General features: G+C 50.1%; 1 protein-coding gene across 1 annotated transcript in view; it reads right to left on the reverse strand.

The window, feature by feature from the left end:
* LOC103078100 (cytochrome P450 2S1-like) overlaps window positions 1-3,912 on the reverse strand; it is a 12,225-nt gene extending 8,313 nt beyond the window's left edge. The window contains 3 exon segments of the mRNA XM_082931125.1: window positions 341-490; window positions 2,336-2,501; window positions 3,736-3,912. Coding sequence (XP_082787251.1) covers window positions 341-490; window positions 2,336-2,501; window positions 3,736-3,912 — 493 coding nt within the window.
* Window positions 3,913-17,628: the final 13,716 nt, after the last annotated feature.

Here is a 17,628-nt window from a genome sequence, read left to right on the forward strand (position 1 = left end):
AGACACGGAGAGAGACAGAGAAAGACAGAGGCAGACTTACAGGAGAGAAAAACAGAAAAATAGGGACTTCCCTGGTGGTCCAGTGGTTAAGACTCCGCACTTCCAATGCAGGGGGTGCGGGTTTGATCCCTGGCGGGGGAACTAAGATCCCACATGCTGCACAGCCAAAAAAAAAGAGGACAGGCAGAAAGAGTGACGTGACAGTACGAGGGACACAGAGACCCTCAGGGAGACAGCAGGACAGAGGCAGAAGGTGGAGGAGGAGAGAGGTGGAGTGACTGGAGTCCCCAGCCCAGTCCGCGCGAGGGAAGGCCCTACCACACTCGGGCACCCTGCTGACCTTTGGTCCTCCGGAGCGCCTCCACCAGACACAGGGCCTCCGCCTGGATCAGCTCCTCACCTTCTCGTCTCCCCACGCCCAGGTCCCGCAGGGCCAGCGTGGTGAACTTCCTTAGCTGCCTCCATCGCTCCCCATTAGAGGAGAAAACCCCTGCGCAGAAGCCTAGACTCAAGGAGGGACCAGCCCTCCCCCGTTCCCCAGGATTCCTCCCTTCCTGCCAGTGAGGTGCCCTGTCCTGAGTCCACATGAGCCTAGCGCAAGAAGGAGGGCCCACGAGGTGCTCAATAATTGCCTAACCTTGCATCGGAGGGTGACCTTCTCCTGAGGAGTTGCTATCTGGGATTATCCAGGCTCCTTGTGTTCTGGGATTCACCAGTGTGAGTGAAGATTTCTTCCTTCCTGATGGCTAGCCATCTTTTTATTCCTCTATTCACGCACCCATCCATTTATCATTCCTTCCTCTTTCCTCTTTCTCCCTCCCTCCCACCCTCCCACCCTTCCATCCATCCATCCATCCATCCATCCCAACATTTATGGAGTATTATTGGGTCCCATGCCCCATGCCAACTGGAGGTTGAAAAGGGAGGGAGGAGGATGGAATTGCACTGTTTTCCTCCTTATCCAAGAGGCCTGGACAGTCCCTTCCCTGGTCTGAGCTGTTTCCACTTGTAGAATGCCAGTCTATAACGGCTTTCTGGACGCCTCCTCCTGGATGTCCCCTGCCCACCCATCCCTCCACTGTGTCCCAAACTGGCCTCAGCATCTCTCTTCCTCGTCAACATCCCATCCCCTGGCTAGAGCCCTGCATTCCTCTCCCAACCACCTCCCCTCCCCCACTCAACAGCCCCAGCCCTGGTCCAGCCCAGTCCCCTTGCTGGGCTCCCACACAGCGACCAGAGGCTCTTTCTAACTCTGACTCTACCCTTTCCCAGAAAAACCCAAAGTCCAAACTCTGGCTTGACTCGGGCCCTGCATGATCAGGCTCCGAAGACTTCTCCAGCTTTGCTGCTAATTCAATTGCACTGGCCTTTTCTCACTTCCTCAAAAGTGCCAGGATGCCCCCTCTAGGCCTTTGCCCCGGCTGTTCCCTCTGCCTGGATCACTCACCTCTTCATCCTCACTGAACTAACTCCCCTCAACCTTCAGGTCTCAGTTCAAATGTCAACTCCGCTAGGAAGCCTTCTCTGATTCCTCCCATTCTCCTCTCCAAATCCCTCTGCTCCCCTGGCCAGTAAAGGTCCCTTGTGTCCTGCTCTTAAGGCTGTACCTCTCATTTTAGAAATCTAGTCTCTCCCTCCATTGTCTTATTGCAAAGCCCACATGTCCCACAGTAAGACATGTCACCACACCTGTCACCTCTGTGTCCCCAGTACCAAGCCAGGTGTAATGAAAATTTGTCAGTTGATGAGTGAATGCTGCTTCCCTCACCTCCATGCTTCTGTACGTGCTGGTCTCTCTGCCTGGAACACCCTTCCCACTCATCCTATGAGTCTCAGCTCAGACACCCCGTCTTTTAGGAAGACATCCTGGGCTGGGCCAGGCGCCTCCTCCAATTCCTCTCTGGACTGTCACTGTCTAGTGACAGGTCTGTTTCTTCCTGGCCCATGCGCGCTGGGAGCAGGACTGAGGCTGTTTATTCAAGGCTGTGTTCCCTGGAGCGCCCAGCACCGGCTTCCAGCTTTCAGTCTTAACAGAGAATAGTTTGTACATTTTGAGTGTTTGTCCACTAATTCCCAGTGCCTCAAATGCTCTCCCTCTTCCGCCCAGCCCTGGGGCTTCGCCTGGAACATTACTAACACTACTGCAACCAGGTAACTAATGAGTGCTTACTTCGTGCTATCCTCAGTACAATCCTACGCAATAGGCACTGTCATCCCATTTTAGATGAGAAAAGAAGCCCAGAGACACTGAACTGCATGGAAGGTCACATACGAGTAAGTGGTGGCAGGCTCTGAGTGAAGGACCCAGCAGCCTCCAGCTCCCCTTTTGACTCACCATGGCCATCAAAGGTTCCGTTCAGTGTTGCCACCAAACCCCGTCCGCTGAACGCCTCGGCCTGACCTCTCAGGGCCTCCTGCACAGCCTCACGCCCAACCAGGACCACCACGCGCCGCCAGGGTCCCAGGTACACAGTGAACACTGGTCCATACTTCTTACTCAGCTGGGAGCAGGGACCGAGAAGGGGTGAGTGACGTGGGGGAGTCTACTGCCTTTTAAAGTCTTGTGTCCATTCCGGGCCCTGTCGCTGGATGAGCCACCTGAGAGGAGCCCCTCCTGCCTCGCCCCAAACTGAAGCAGTCCCTTTGGAAGGTTCAGTTCCTGTTTGGCACCAAAGCTCCCAGCATTTCACCCCCCTCCGCCACAAGAGTCCTCCTTCCTCAAACTCCCTCACCCAACACACTCTCTGCTCCCCATTCCCTTACCCCCTGCAGAGCCCTAACTTCTGACACTGGGACAACCCAGAACCCACCCCTGCTCCCAGAGCACAGACCTATAGCAGCAGAAATGGGCAGCTGCAGCTGTGGCCTCCCATAATCCCTCATCTCCCCATCCCCGGAAAAAAAAAAAAAAACAACCCAACTACCCCTTTCAACCACTGCTAAATCCTCAAATTCTGGAGCAGCTTCCACGGAGCACTGGTGCCATGCTCGCTACCCCCTCCTTGCCATGTCTGGAAGACACCGGAATGGGGAACCTCTGGCCTCTTTTCACTACCCCCCGCCCCCCCCACCCCGGCCAAAAGTTTGGGGACTGCCTCAGCCTCCTGTGTCTCTCTCCTTCCTTTCTCTGTCCCAGGAACTTCCAGCTCCCTCCCTCCTAGCTGAGCTCCGCCTATCCCCCCCCTCCCCCAGCCCCCCAGCCCCATCGGCCTCCGCAGACAGATTCCTGGAATCCTCCAGCCTCTGCCTCCAACTCCCCCGGGGACACCCTCTTTTTTTTATTCTCTGCCCCCTCCTCAGGATACTCACGTGTATCTCCCCACTACCCCGCCCTCTGGGTCAAGCCACCACCATCACACCATCAGTTTCTTTTCTGCTTGAGGACTCGTCTCTCTCACCTTTGGTTCCCTGCCCCCCCTCCCCCCTCCCAACCTTCCGAGGATTCTGCCAGTCTCTCTAACCCGGGACCCCTGGCCCTCTGGGGCCTGCTTTCCAGCTCTCACGCCGTCTCCAGGATTCGGGGGGCAGGATTCTGCTCCTCCTAGCCGGGGTGCCCCACCCCCTCGCCCTGCGACTCCCCCAACTCTCTCAGCTCTGCCCTGGGACCCTTCATCCGCATCCCTTAGGATACCTAAGGGCCTCGCTGCGTGGTTTGTCTTCCTGGGGTCCCCTCCCTCTCCTGGCCCTGGTACCCTCCCACTCCCTCCTAGCCAGGGCGTCGGCGCGGCCCCTCACCCGTAAGAGCCCCAAGTACAGCTCCCCAGGCCGGAGCTGCAGGAGGTTCCCCAGCAGCGGCAACGGCGTGGGCCCAGGGGGCAGGTGGCCTTGCGTCCGGGTCCTAGGCAGCGCCAGTGCCAGCAGCAGCAGCGCCAGCAGCAGCAGCAGCAGCGCCCAGGTGACCGCCGCCTCCATCTCGGCAGGTCGGCTGCTTCTCGGGCTCCCAGACGCTCCACGCGGCTGGGCCAGTTGGGGGCGGGTGCCGGGCGGCTCCTTCCCCCAAGAAATCTGGCGGAGGGAGGCGGGGCAGCTAGCCTTTCCCCCTGCCTCCGGGCAGGATTCTCTCCCCGCCGCCGGATTTCTTTCTCCCAGACCAACGCCGCCGCCGGGAGTCCAGGACACACTCTCGAACGCTAGTCTCCCTGGTCACCCAGGTTCGAGGGGGCGGAGACAGCTCTTTGCGCCACAGGTAGGGCGTGGGCAGGCGGGGAGGTACTGGTAACCGGAGACTTTAGCCGCCACCAGGAGGCCACACCCTGTGCCTGGAGGTGACCCCGCACCGCCCTCCCCGACTCCTACCATCCTCCTCACTGTTATCCGGGTGTGCATTCGCGTGTGCGTGCGTGTGTGGGGTCTTTAAGCCAATTTCCTCCAACATCTTACATCTTCACCACGAACTAGGAGGGACGTAACCTTGAACCGTACATAAAATAGCTAACCCACAAGGACTTAATGTACAGCCCAGGGAACTATACGTGATAGCTTGTAATAACCTGTAATGGAAAATAATCTGAAAAGGAATATATATCTGGGACTTCCCTGCTGGCGCAGTGGTTAAGAATCCGCCTGTCAATGCAGGGGACACGGTTGGAGCCCTGGTGTGGGAAGATCCCACATGCCACGGAGCAACAAAGCCCGTGGGCCAGCCTGCGCTCTGGGGCCCACGAGCCGCAACCACTGAGCCCGCGTGCCACAACTGCTGAAGCCCGCCCGCCTAGAGCCCGTGCTCCGCAACAAGAGAAGCCACCGCAGTGAGAAGCCCGCTCACCGCAAAGAAGAGTAGCTCCCACTCGCCACAACTAAGGAAAGCCCCGGCACAGCAATGAAGACCCAGCACAGCCAAAAATAAATTAATTTAAAAAAAGAATATATATATATATATATATGTATGTATAGCTGACTCACTGTGCTGTACCTGAAACTAACACGACAAACAGAAAACCAATAAAGGATCTGAGGTTCAGAGAGTCTTAGGCCACACAGCTAACAAAGCGGTACAGTTGGGGTTTGAATTCAGACCGGTCTGAATGAATGACTAAATCATTCATTCACCTGGCAGTATAGTATAGTGGTTAGAAACATGATGTCTGAAGCCAGACCACTTGAGTTCACAGCCTAGCTTCTCTGTTAATTCTTCTTTAAGAATGGGGATCTGTTTCAGAATTAAATAGTTATGTGTGGGAATTCCTTGGCTGTCCAGTTGTTAGGACTCTGGGCTGTAACTCTCGAGGACCCGGGTTCAATCCCTGGTCCGGGAATTAAAATCCCACAAGCCATGCGGCCAAGAAAAAAAAAAAAAAAGATAGGTACGTGTGTACATAAATTAAAACAGGGCCAGGTGCATATATAACAAGCATTAAATAAATGCAAAGCTAATATTCTTCCAATTAATTGTTATTGAGATCTAGTTGTAATAGAGAGGACCTTGCCCTCTCAGAGCACTTGTCCCCATGCAAATGAACTTGTAAATTAAGATAATTTCAGGAAGTGCAAAGGCCTGCCAGGGGAATGGGCTTGTTGAGGCAGAAGATGGTTACAATGTCAGATCCATGCTGTAGTCCCAGCATCTAGAGCAGTGCCGTGCACACAGTAGATGCTCAATAAATATCTGTTGCATCAAAGATTGAATGCAGGCGATGATGCTATCGAGGTCAGCAGGGACGTTGTGGAAAAGATTTGGCATTTTATTTCTAGTGCAAGGGGAAACAGTTGAAGGGTTTCTAGCAGGAAGTTACTGGTTTGCTTTGCATTTTCATTTAACATTTTATTAGGAAACCTTTAAAACATACCAGACACCTATATATTCACCATCTAGCTTCCACCAATAACATTTTAACTATCCTTGCTTTGCTATGTATCTATTAATCTTGTCTCAATTCATCTTTTTTTTTGTTGTTGTTGTTGCGTTTCAAAGACAGTTGCAGGGCTTTCCTGGTGGGGCAGTGGTTAAGAATCTGCCTGCAAATGCAGGGGACACGGGTTCGAGCCCTGATCCAGGAAGATCCCACGTGCTGCGGAGTGGCTGGGCCCGCGCGCCACAACTACCAAGTCCATTCTCTGCAACAAGGGAAGCCACCGCAATGAGAAGTCCGCGCACTGCAACAAAGAGTAGCCCCCGCTCACTGCAACTAGAGAGAGCCCGTGCGCAGCAACGAAGACCCAGCGCAGTCAAAAAAACCCTAAAAATAAACAAAGACAGTTGCAGACACCAGTACCCTTCACTCCTAAACACATCAGCATGCCTATCATTTGCTAGAGTTAACATTGGTGTACAGGTCATTCCTTGCCACCTCCCGGGTAAATTTACACACGATGAAATGCACAAATTTCGACACATAAGTACATCCTCCGTGTGACCCAAACTCCTATAAGGATACAGAGAGTTACCGTCATCCCAGAAACCTCCCTCCTGACCTCTCCCGTCAATTCCCCAACTCCCACCACTGTACTGATCAATGCCGCTCCGCCCCCCACCAAAGATTCGTTTTCTCTTTGCATTTTTTTTTTTTTTCAGCCGCGCAGCTTGTGGGATCTTCGTTCCCCTGAGCAGGCATCAAACCTGGGCCCTTGGCAGTGAAAAGTGCAGAGTCATAACCACTAGACCTCCAGGGAACTCCCCTCTCTTTGCATTTGAAAAGATCCTTCTGGCTGCCTTCTGAAGAAGGAAATGTGGGGCATGGGGAGCAGAGGAAGAAAAAGCTGGGAACCTAGTGCAAGCAAGGTCCAGGCAAGTGATGACAATGGCTAGGAGCAGAGTGGGTAGCAGTGGGGAGAGAAAGAAATGGATACATTTGTTGCGGTCCGGGAGCCACACGCCTGGAGTCGAGTTCCCCAGTAAATGCGACCCGTGTCCCAACCAAGGACACCCGAGAATCACCAACACCAAGTAGAAAGATTAGCAAAGGATTTATACATGTATAGAAGCTTACACAAACTGTCCGGACAGGGTCCCACTCGGAGAGAAGTGAGTGAGACCCCGACTAACAGTCGGGCGAGGCTTTTATACCCTTCACAGGACGGGAAGTTCCCAAGGCGGGAGGGAGCTGTTTAATTTTGAATCAGCCAATCAGGAACCCGGTTCTTCCTGCCCCAAGCAAGCAAGCAAAGCAACTTTTCTTACAGAAGCCAAAATGTGCTGTTAGCCCTGAAGCTGTTCTTCCGTTTCTTTCATCACATTCCCCCCTTTTTGTAGGAACTAATCAAATCCTTGATTCCTGGTCTTCCGTATTCAGGAGGTCATAATGCCTTCTAAGGGCCAGGATTTTTACTTCACTAACTCTGTTTTATAAATTTAACTATAGCATTAATACTGCATGGTCCGATTATTAGTCCCAAAAGTAGCAAGGCTAGTGGCCCAGCTAAGGCCGTGAGGAGGGTTGTCAGCCAAGGTGACCACGAGAACATTCTCTGGTACCAAGGCTCCATATTCGTCCTCCTCTTTTCACGTTCCTCGATATTCCTTCTCACAAGGGCTAAGGAGTCTCGGACCATTCCTGACTTGTTAGCATAGAAGCAGCATGTTTCTTCTAAGGCGGCACATAATCCTCCCTCTTTAAGGAATAACAGGTCTAGCCCTCTCCTATTTTGTAATGCTACTTAAGCCAGGGCAGTAATTTCAGTAGAGGATAGACAAGGAGTAATACCGTGGGTGCAGGCAAACCAGGTTCCCAAAGGGGCATGTAGAATATATTCGGGCCCATCAATATCTGTTGGTTGCAATTAGAATGGTAGGGTGATGAGGGCAAAACATATCCCTGGAGTATTATGCAGGTCCCATTACCATTTAGATCGCCTGAGCGTGCAAAGGTCAAATTTCATACAGGGGTTGGTCAAGTATGTTTCGTTTTGGGCTAAAGTTTGCCCAGTCAATCCGTCTGTTAGTGTCCATGTAAAAGGATATCCTCCCACTTGCCCCAGTTGTCCCACCCAGAGCAACATAGGAACCCAGCCCAAAATCACTTGCGAATAATGCGCAGCTTTAGGGGGTCCTGCGGGTGAGCCTGTGCTTTCCATTCTGTGGAGTCCTCTTCTGGTTCCTCTGTGGTGTTGTCTCTCTTTATTCTGCTATGATGAATCCAAGTCCGGACACCGTCGACTTTAACAGCAGTCGGTTGACTTAACACAATCAGATGAGGTCCAGTCCACCTAGTCTCCAATGTCTAGGGGTTGTGCTTTTTTACCCAGACTAAGTCTCCAGGCTGGAAAGCATGGGGAACAGCAGGGGGTAAGGAAAATGCATCCTTTAACAGGGGTTTAACCCGGTCCTGGAACTGCTGTAATGCTAAGAGAGAGCTTATTAAATTTTCCCTTTGTGTCAGCAGGTGGAGCTCCTCTCCTACTCGCGGCAAGAGCGGAGGGGGAGCTCCAAACATAATCTCAAACGGGGAAAAACCCTTCTTATATGGGGTACATCTTACTCGTCAAAGAGCCATTGGAAGGGCTTCTACCCAGTTCTGGCCAGTCTCCACTACCAATTTACTTAATGTTTCTTTTAAGGTCCTATTTAACCTCTCTATCTGGCCTGAAATTTGAGGTCTATATGCACAATGTAATTTCCAATCTATTCCTAGTATTTTACTTACTTTTTGAGTTATTTGTGCAGTAAAAGCTGGTCCGTTGTCTGTCCCTACCTGGAGCGGCAGTCCATATCTAGGGATGATTTCCTGTAACATTTTACTATTGTGGCTGCAGTCTCTCGTTTCACCCGCCAGGCTTCCACCCATCCGGAAAAGGTGGCAATTGCTGCTAATAGGAACTTATACCCATATTTCCCTGGTTTTATTTCTGTAAAGTCCATTTCCCAAAAGCGGCCTGCCTCGTTGCCTCGATACCGATGCAGTTCCTGGTGTTGCGAGTTGGCCCCTTGGTTTACTTGTGCACAAGTCACACATTGCCTAGTGATTGAGAATACTTTCTCTTTTAGGTTGTTAATTCGAAAACGCGTTTTTAACAGTTCATGTAATTTTGTAGCTCCCAGATGTGTTCCCTCATGCAAGCGTCGTATCAACATTAGGCCTAGGTTCTCAGGAATAAAAATTTGGTGATCTTTGTCTTGAATCCATATCTTTCCTTCCTTCTCGTTATCTAATACCGCCCCCCCCCTTTTCTTTTGTATCCAGTCCAAATCCTTGGCTGAGTAGCAGGGACTTACCGGCAATGTGGGTTCCGGAAATTTTATTTTCAGTTTTTGTTCTATTCGTGCGTTTGAGAGCCATCGTTCAGGAGGGGAGTTTAGAAGGGTCTTAACAGCATGCAGAGTAAACACGGTTAATTGTTGTCCCATGGTTAATTTGTCAGCATCTTTTACCAACAGGGCAGTGGCTGCAATTTGTCTGACGCATGAGGGCCACCCGGAGGCTACTGGGTCCAGTTGTTTAGAGAGATAGGCTATCGGCCTTTGCCAGGGCCCAAGTTTCTGAGTTAGTACTCCCCTTGCCACCCCGGTTCGTTCATCTACGAACAGTTCAAAAGGTTTATCAGGGTTGGGGAGTGCCAGAGCAGGAGGTGAGATAAGAGCCCTTTTAATGTCCTGGAAGGCCTTCCCTTGTGTCTTAGTCCAGTTAATCTTGGTGGCTTCGGGGCCGTTCTGGCCAACGCCCTTCAGGGCATTGTATAGAGGCTTGGCCAGCTCTGCAAATCTGGGCATCCAGAGCCGGCAACAACCCGTCACTCCCAAAAATTCTCTCAATTCCCTTTTTGTGGCAGGGGTTGGCAAGGTTAGGATGGCCTGAGTGTGAGGTTTTTCTAGCCATCTCTGTCCTCCTTTTAGGATATACCTTAAATAGTTCACTTGTTCTTGACAAATCTGAGCCTTTTTAATTGAGAGTTTATAGCCTAAGTCCTGTAGTAACCTTATTAGGCCTTTTGTTCCTGTTTCAAATAGCAGTCCTTCCTCCTGCAAGGGTAGTGTGATCATAATGGAGGGAAGCTTGTCTGGCCCGAATGCAAATTTAAATCCTCCTTTATCAAACTTTATGGTAGTCTGTAAATGTTGTAGCAAATCTCGTCTTAAGAGTCCTTCATAGGGGCAGTCAGGTATGACCAGGAAGGAGTGGGTGACTGTTTGCCCAAGTCGACCTTCCTGTCTGTGGTCCAAAAACAGCGTTGAGTCCCAGTGGCCCCCTGTACCAAAGCTTTTTCTGGTTGTTTCGGTCCATAATCTGATCATAGGACTGAGAACGTGGCCCCTGTGTCTATTAAGAACGTCTTGGGTTTCCCCCCACTTTTAAGTTTACCAAGGGCTCGGGGGTGGGGGGGGCTCAAGCCCTGACCCCTTCAGTCTGAGTCTAATTCTAGCACCTCGGGGCCCTTTCGCGTTGTTCCTTTTTAGTAGGAAGTTTGGGACATTCATTTTTTCCAATGTCCTTCCTTTTTACAATAAGCACATTGTTTCCTCTTTAAGGGCTTTCGTGGGCCGGATATTTGTCCTCTCCCTTTGGGTTGGAAGTCAGACCTTTTCCTCCCTCGGGGAGGTTTGTCATTTAGGACTGCCGCCATTACTTTGGATACCTGCCTTAACTGTCTCTTCTCAGTTTCATCTCTATTATTATAAATTTTTAATGCTATCTCTACCAATTCAGATAAGTTTTTCCCTTCAAAACCATCTAATTTTTGTAATTTCCTTCGGATATCTGGGGTCGACTGTGTCACAAAGGCCAAGTTAATTGCCCGCCTGTTTTCTGGTGCCTCAGGGTCTATGGGGGTCCATAGCCTATAAGTCTCCATCAGCCTTTCCAGGAAGGCGGCTGGAGACTCTGTGGCTCCCTGGGTCACCTCTGTAAACTTGGACATATTAGTTGGCCTTCGTGCTGCCGCCCGCAGTCCTGTTAACAGAGTCTGGCGAAAACGGGCCAAAGCCCCTCGTCCCTCCTCCGTGTTAGGATTCCATTCCGGTCGGGTACTAGGGAGCACGGTTTTAATTAGGTTGGGTTTATCAGTGGGCCGTCCATCTGGACCAAGTACCTGTTTACGGGCCCCCCACATGATTTTTTTTCTCTTTCTTCCGTGGTAAACAAAACCTGTAACAATTGCTGACAATCATCCCAGGTCGGCTGGTGAGTTACAAATATAGTTTCTAACAGTGATATTAACGCTTGTGGTTTCTCAGAAAATGGAGGATTTTGTAATTTCCGATTACATAAATCAGTCGTGGAGAATGGGGCGTAAGTAAGAAAAGGCTGTGCCTCCCCTGGTCTAGGTGCTTGTTGCCGCAGAGGCAGAGCAGTGGGTCGCGGTTCAGTCAAGTGATCTCTAGACCGGGTATGCGGTCTCCTGGGCCGACCTGGGAGGATGTTGTCTTCGGGGCCGGTATCCGCCGAGGGAGGGACATAGGGAGGGGGAGGTGCAGACGCCTCGGGCGGAGGGGTTTCTTTTTCTTCCTTTCCCTCCCCTACAAGAGGAGGGGGAGGGGACTTAGAGCTTTTAACATTAGGTTTTTTCCCGTCCGCCTTCTTGGCTGCACGTATGTTATCTTTAGATTTTGTTTCCTTTCTGTTGGTAGCTCCCGGCGGGGGCAACCAGGGCCTCAGCCAGTCAGGTGGTGTCTCCACGAGACCCCGCCAACACTCAATATAAAGAATCTGACCATCATGTACCTTAAAGACAATATCCTCCACCGCAGCTATAACCGGAATAAAGAACGTACCTTCGGATGGCCATCCCACCTCAAATGTTGGCCATTCCAATTCACAAAAGGTGCGGAGGGGTTCCGGGGATACAGAGGCCCCGAATGCCCTGGCGATCTGGCGGAAGTCTCTGAAGTGGTCCAGAACTAGGCTCAGGGGGGTCTGCATCCGGAACATACCTTGTCCCATTGCTAAATTTCTGTTGAGCTAAAGGTTTTAGCACAAGCACAAAGCCAAAGTGTCCAAGCAAATGCAAGAGCACACACACGAGTGACAAAAGACAGAAGGGGAGAACAACAAGTTTTGACACAATCCCAGTTCAAAGTCGGGACAAAAGAATATCGAAACCGACTTTGAATTCCCAAGGAGGAATCGCGGCGCCCCGTGACTCCTCCTGACTCCAGGCTTAACGTCGCGTCTGACAAGCCTTAATGGAGTCTCCTAGTTTCTTGCCGGCAAGCCAAGGGTCGCAAACTTACCCGAGGAAGGAGCAGGCGGTGGCATCGGAGGAGGGACCCTGTTTCAGGTCTTTAACCTCCACTTCGAGTAGTCTAAAGACAGGGAGGGACCCTGTTTCAGGTCTTTAACCTCCACTGTCCGATCCCGGACGAGCCCCCAAATGTTGTGGCCCGGGAGCCACACGCCTGGAGTCAAGTTCCCCAGTAAATGCGACCCGTGTCCCAACCAAGGACACCCGAGAATCACCAACACCAAGTAGAAAGATTAGCAAAGGATTTATACAAGTATAGAAGCTTACACAAACTGTCTGGACAGGGTCCCACTCGGAGAGAAGTGAGTGAGACCCCGACTAACAGTCGGGCAAGGCCTTTATACCCTTCACAGGACGGGAAGTTCCCAAGGCGGGAGGGAGCTGTTTAATTTTGAATCAGCCAATCAGGAACCCGGTTCTTCCTGCCCCAAGCAAGCAACTTTCTTACAGAAGCCAAAATGTGCTGTTAGCCCTGAAGCTGTTCTTCCGTTTCTTTCGTCACACATTTGGGATTTATTTGGAGGTAGAGCCAGTAGGATTTGCTGACAAATTGAGTTTGAAGGCAGAGGAAGGAACCCGGGTTTTTTTCTGTCGAATACAAGTAATTCTGGTATGAGGTAAGGAGAGACTGTATTACAAAAGACTATTGCAGGGGCTTCCCTGGTGGCGAAGTGGTTAAGAATCTGCCTGCCAGTGAAGGGGTCATGGTTCGATCCCTGGTCGGGGAAGATCCCACATGCCGTGAAGCAACTAAGCTCGTGAGCCTCAACTACTGAGCCTGTGCTCTAGAGCCCGCGAACCACAACTGCTGAAGCCCGCGGGGCTAGAGCCCGTGCTCTGAAACAAGAGAAGCCACCGCAATGAGAAGCCCGCGCACCACAACGAAGAGTAGCCCCTGCTCACTCGCCACAACTAGAGAAAGCCTGTGTGCAGCAAAGAAGACCCAACACAGCCAAAAATAAAATAAATAAATAAGTTTATGAAAAAAACAAAACAAAAGACTATTGCAGTAGAGGGACAGGGACTATTGCAAAGACAATACCCCGAAGGATGTATTTTCTAGTGAAACAAATGTTTTCCATAATCCTAGATTGCTTTTGTCCTCAGCAAGTGGAAAGGAGATGGGGACCAACAGAGGTGAAAAACTGGTGAAGCAGGTTTTACAGGAGGGAGCGGAATCAGGAATTCTCTTTTGGCCCAAAGAAGTTTGAGATGCCTGTTAGCTACCCCAGGAGAAGAGCTGAGTGCACAGACAGGTTAGAGGTTGGACTTGGGACCTCCCAAGACCCTCCAGAACAATGCAAAGGAGAAACTAAGAACTGGCACCCACTTCATGGCAACAAACTGTAGGCCAGCCTCCCCCCATCTCGCTCCGGTTTCAGGAGACGCCCCTGGGATGTCAGACGCTAGAATCAAGGCCCGAGGAGACTGCAGAGAACATTCTGGCCATGTTTTGAGAGAAAGGGTTTTGGCTGAGAATAGAAATTTCAAGATTGCAAAGGTCTAAGAGTCTACTGTTTTAAGATGAACTTGATTGCAAAATCCTACAGATAAGAAAAGGCAGAAGGCCCGAAGATTCTAAAGATTCCAAGACAAGACTACCCTCTACCGTAGTAATAAAATTCAATTCCCTCATGGAGGCCTACAGGGCCCTTTTTGGGGATCTGTCCACTGGCTGCTGAGTTTGACATCATCTTGACCCACTCTACTCTCTGCTCATGCTAGCCTTCTTTCAGTGTTTTGAACACCAAGCTGGCCTCAGGGCCTTTTCACCAGCTCTCTGCCTGAAATGCTCAGCCTGGAGATTGAGATTGGCTCATTTTCTGTGCTCAGCTTAAAGGCTGGTCCCCTCCAGAAGAGACTTTTCCAGAGGAAACAAGCTGAGTTGGCTCCCTTCCCAATCCCAGACCATGCTTTAATTTATTAAATAAGGTATTTAATAAATGTTAAATGAATCAATATTTTCTAAGCACTTACAATAATAGTGCCTGGCATATAGTCAGCTTTGAATGTGTTTGTTAAATACATAATTTTCTTCATAGCCTCTTATCACTACCTTGAACGCATCTTATATATTGATTTACATTTTCATTCTGCCTTCCCCCACCAAAATATTCTCTCCATGATGGCAGGGACTTCTGTCTGGTTTACTGATGTGCCCCCAGTGCCTGGCATACAGTAGGTGCTCAATAAATATCTTGTTGAACGAGTGATTTGAATACAGTTTGCTAGTCTCTCAAATTCATCTAAAGAGCAATAAAGGTTCCCAAATTCTCAGTCTAAAGAGCAAAGATTCAGAGATTCCTATCATAGATTTTGCAGTGACTGAGTTATCTGTGGTGGATCCTGGCCTCTCCTCCCCTGGGCTGGGAGATGCCCATACATCTTGTTCTGTGGCTGACAGCTGACCCCTCACCAGCTACTTCCCATCAGCCCCCCTCTGATCTGGACTGGGTGAGGACCTGGGTGACGTTTAATTTAGTTATTTTATTAATATTTTGGCCATGCTGTGTGGTTTGCGGGATCTTAGCTCCTAGCCCAGGGATCAAACCTGAGCTCTGGCCGTGAAAGTGCAGAGTCTTAACCACTGGACTGCCAGGGAATTTCCCCCTGGGTGACTTTAAATTTAGCCTTCTATGATGGATTTTTTTTTTAAGATTAAAAAATTTATTTATTTGGCTGCGTTGGGTCTTCGTTGCTGTGCACGGGCTTTCTCTAGTTGTGGCGAGTGGGGGCTACTCTTCGTTGTGGTGCACGGGCTTCTCCTCGCGGTGGCTTCTCTTGTTGCGCAGCATGGGCTCTAGGCACGTGGGCTTCAGAAATCACAGCATGCAGGCTCAGTAGTTGTGGCACATGGGCTTTGGAGTGCAGGCTCAATGGCTGTGGCCGACGGGCTTAGTTGCTCTGCAGCATGTGGGATCTTCCCGGACCAGGGCTTGAACTCCATGTACCCTGCATTGGCAGGCGGATTCTTATCCGCCTGTTTTCCCCGGGTGCCACCAGGGAAGTCCTATGATGGATTTTTTAAGACCACTCTGGGGGCTGCCAAACCCAGGGTTCCAGCAGAGGCTGAGTGGTGGGTGTGTTCTGGAAATTGCTGGGGGTTTATTTTGCTTGAGATCCTCCTAACCTTACAGTTCTAGAACCTGACTTGCTATCTGGGGATGAGCCATGGCCATCTGCTCTCTGGCCTACGCCTTCCCGCTAATGTTCTTTCCCCAGCTCTGCTTATCTTAGTTTCTTTGCCTTCCCTCCTGCAAAGCTACTCCACCCAGCACCCAGAACTGGGCAAAAGGGAAGTTTCAGATAAGTCTTGCTTCCTTCCTGCTACCCTGGGCTTCCTGCTACCCAGACTGGTTGGATCTGGCTTCCCCAGATTCCAAGAGCACCCTTGGCTGTGAGTAACATGAGGGACTTGACTATGTCACAGACCACAGGCAGCAATGTTGTTTGGTCTTCTACTGCTGTCCCCCATCCTATCCCTTATCCCATCTCTCATCCATCCCCTCATCCACCCCCTCATATAACCTCTCACTCACCACATCATCCCATGCTCTTGAAACCAAATCCCCCTAAAACCACATTCCCCTGCCGAGTTTATGATTAACTTCGCTATCCAAAACTGTATTCCCTTTCTTGTCCGAGCCCTCTTCCCCTCAGCAGGAGGGAGCAGGCTCCTGTGGGGCCTTCCTGGGTACAAAAACACTTTTGTGTCCCTGTTTTCTTGTCTGTAGAAAAAGGCTTTTGTCTCCTAGGCCTTCTCTGAGTTCCAGAGAACAGACTTAAACAGTTACTAATTAGGGAAGTGAGGGAATGCAGAAGCAAAGGAGGAGCAGTTGAGCAAGAAAAGTAATGATGGCTTAAACAATGGTTCATTGGTTCCACTGATAAAACAGAGCTCTAGTTCCTCCTCAACTGGTATACACAGCAATCTGATACATATCTTTGAGCTGTTCTGCAGAAACTAAGACCCTCCACCCCACCCAGGTGGAGGATGGTGACTACATGGACCACAAGCAAGTAGACCCCAGACTGGTTGGAACCAGAAGGTTGATGACTAAGATTCCTGAAACATCATCCTGTTACCTCCCCATCAACCAATCAGAAGAAAGTCCACAAACTGCAACCTCACCCCAAATGTTACCTTTAAAAAGCCTTCCCTGAATGTCATTGGGGAGTTTGGGTCTTTTGAGCATGAGCTGCCCATTCTCCCTGCTTGGCACCCTGCAATAAATGCTGTACTTTCCTTCACCACAACCTGGTATCAGAAGATTGGCTTTGCTACATGGTGGACGAGTGAACCCAAGTTGGGTTCAGTAACACTCTCACCCCATCCTCTCTTTTCCTGATACCTTCTATGTATCATACTGTAGTGGGGGAGGGGAGTTTAAAAAAAAGTAAGGCACTGCCCCCATAAATTCACATCAGGAAGGCAGCCATAGGCTGAGAAAAATAAAATTGCAGGTCTTTCCTGTGAAGATTCTTGCTCCCTCCCCTCCATTTACAACTGTATCTGATTATTATCTGGTTCCACGTACCCTCCCTTTCTGTTTTAGAAATAATTATTTCAAATACAGAGACAGGACAGGTTTTGAGGAATTGTCATAATTAGTTGTGTCTGCACACTTATCTTTATTATATCTTAGCATTTTTACCATTTATTTATTTAGAGAAAGAAAATATTCCGGACTGAGTTGGGGTCTCCTGTGTCCCCTCCTCCCAGATGTCATATTCCTCCCCCCCGCCCCACCCCACTCCCTCCCTTCCCCAGGGAAGCCACTCTCTTACTGTTAATATTCTGACATATCTTTTTATTCTTTTACTACATATGTGTGCACCCAACACAATTTTGGGGAAAGTATTCTTTTGCATGTTTAAGAACTTGATACACAGGGCAGCACATAGCATACACATATCTTTTTGCAACTGGCCTTTTTTCTTGGTTTTCGGGATCATTCATATCCAGTACATGCAGCTTTGGTTCATTTGTTTCAACTTCTGGGAGGTATTTCATGGAATGGCTCTGACACAATGTCTCCATTTCTCTTACAGAAAGCACTGTATCTTTCTCTTGGTTAAGAATTTCCTCATTTCAAATGCCTGAGTCATGGGGGTCTGGTTTCTTCTGCCTGCAACATTTGGTTTCAGTCTGCCCCCTCCTATCTTCCCTTTGGGTCCAACCTAGTCTCCTCCTAGAGCTCCTGGCATCCAGGCCTGCAGACTCCCATCCACCTTCCACTTGAAGCCAGAGGGTCTTTAAATTGTCCATCTTTGATAATTTCTGATGCTGGTTGTGCCCCAAGCCCAGAGCTGTACAGCATCCAGGGCAGGGACAGGGTCCATCTTCCTCACCCTGCAACACCTGGCCAGTAAGACACAGATGTTAAGTGGGATGGAACTGTACAGTCTCAGCATCTGACTTTGGAATTCTCTTAGGGGAAGAACTTGGTTGATGAAAGTATGTGGTTTAGCCAGTTAGTGGAGGTGAGGTGGGGATGGGGGTGGTGGGGCTGTGGG

Source organism: Lipotes vexillifer, unplaced genomic scaffold (genome assembly GCF_000442215.2).
Source record: "Lipotes vexillifer unplaced genomic scaffold, Lipotes_vexillifer_v1.1 scaffold371, whole genome shotgun sequence".
NCBI lineage: Eukaryota > Metazoa > Chordata > Mammalia > Artiodactyla > Lipotidae > Lipotes > Lipotes vexillifer.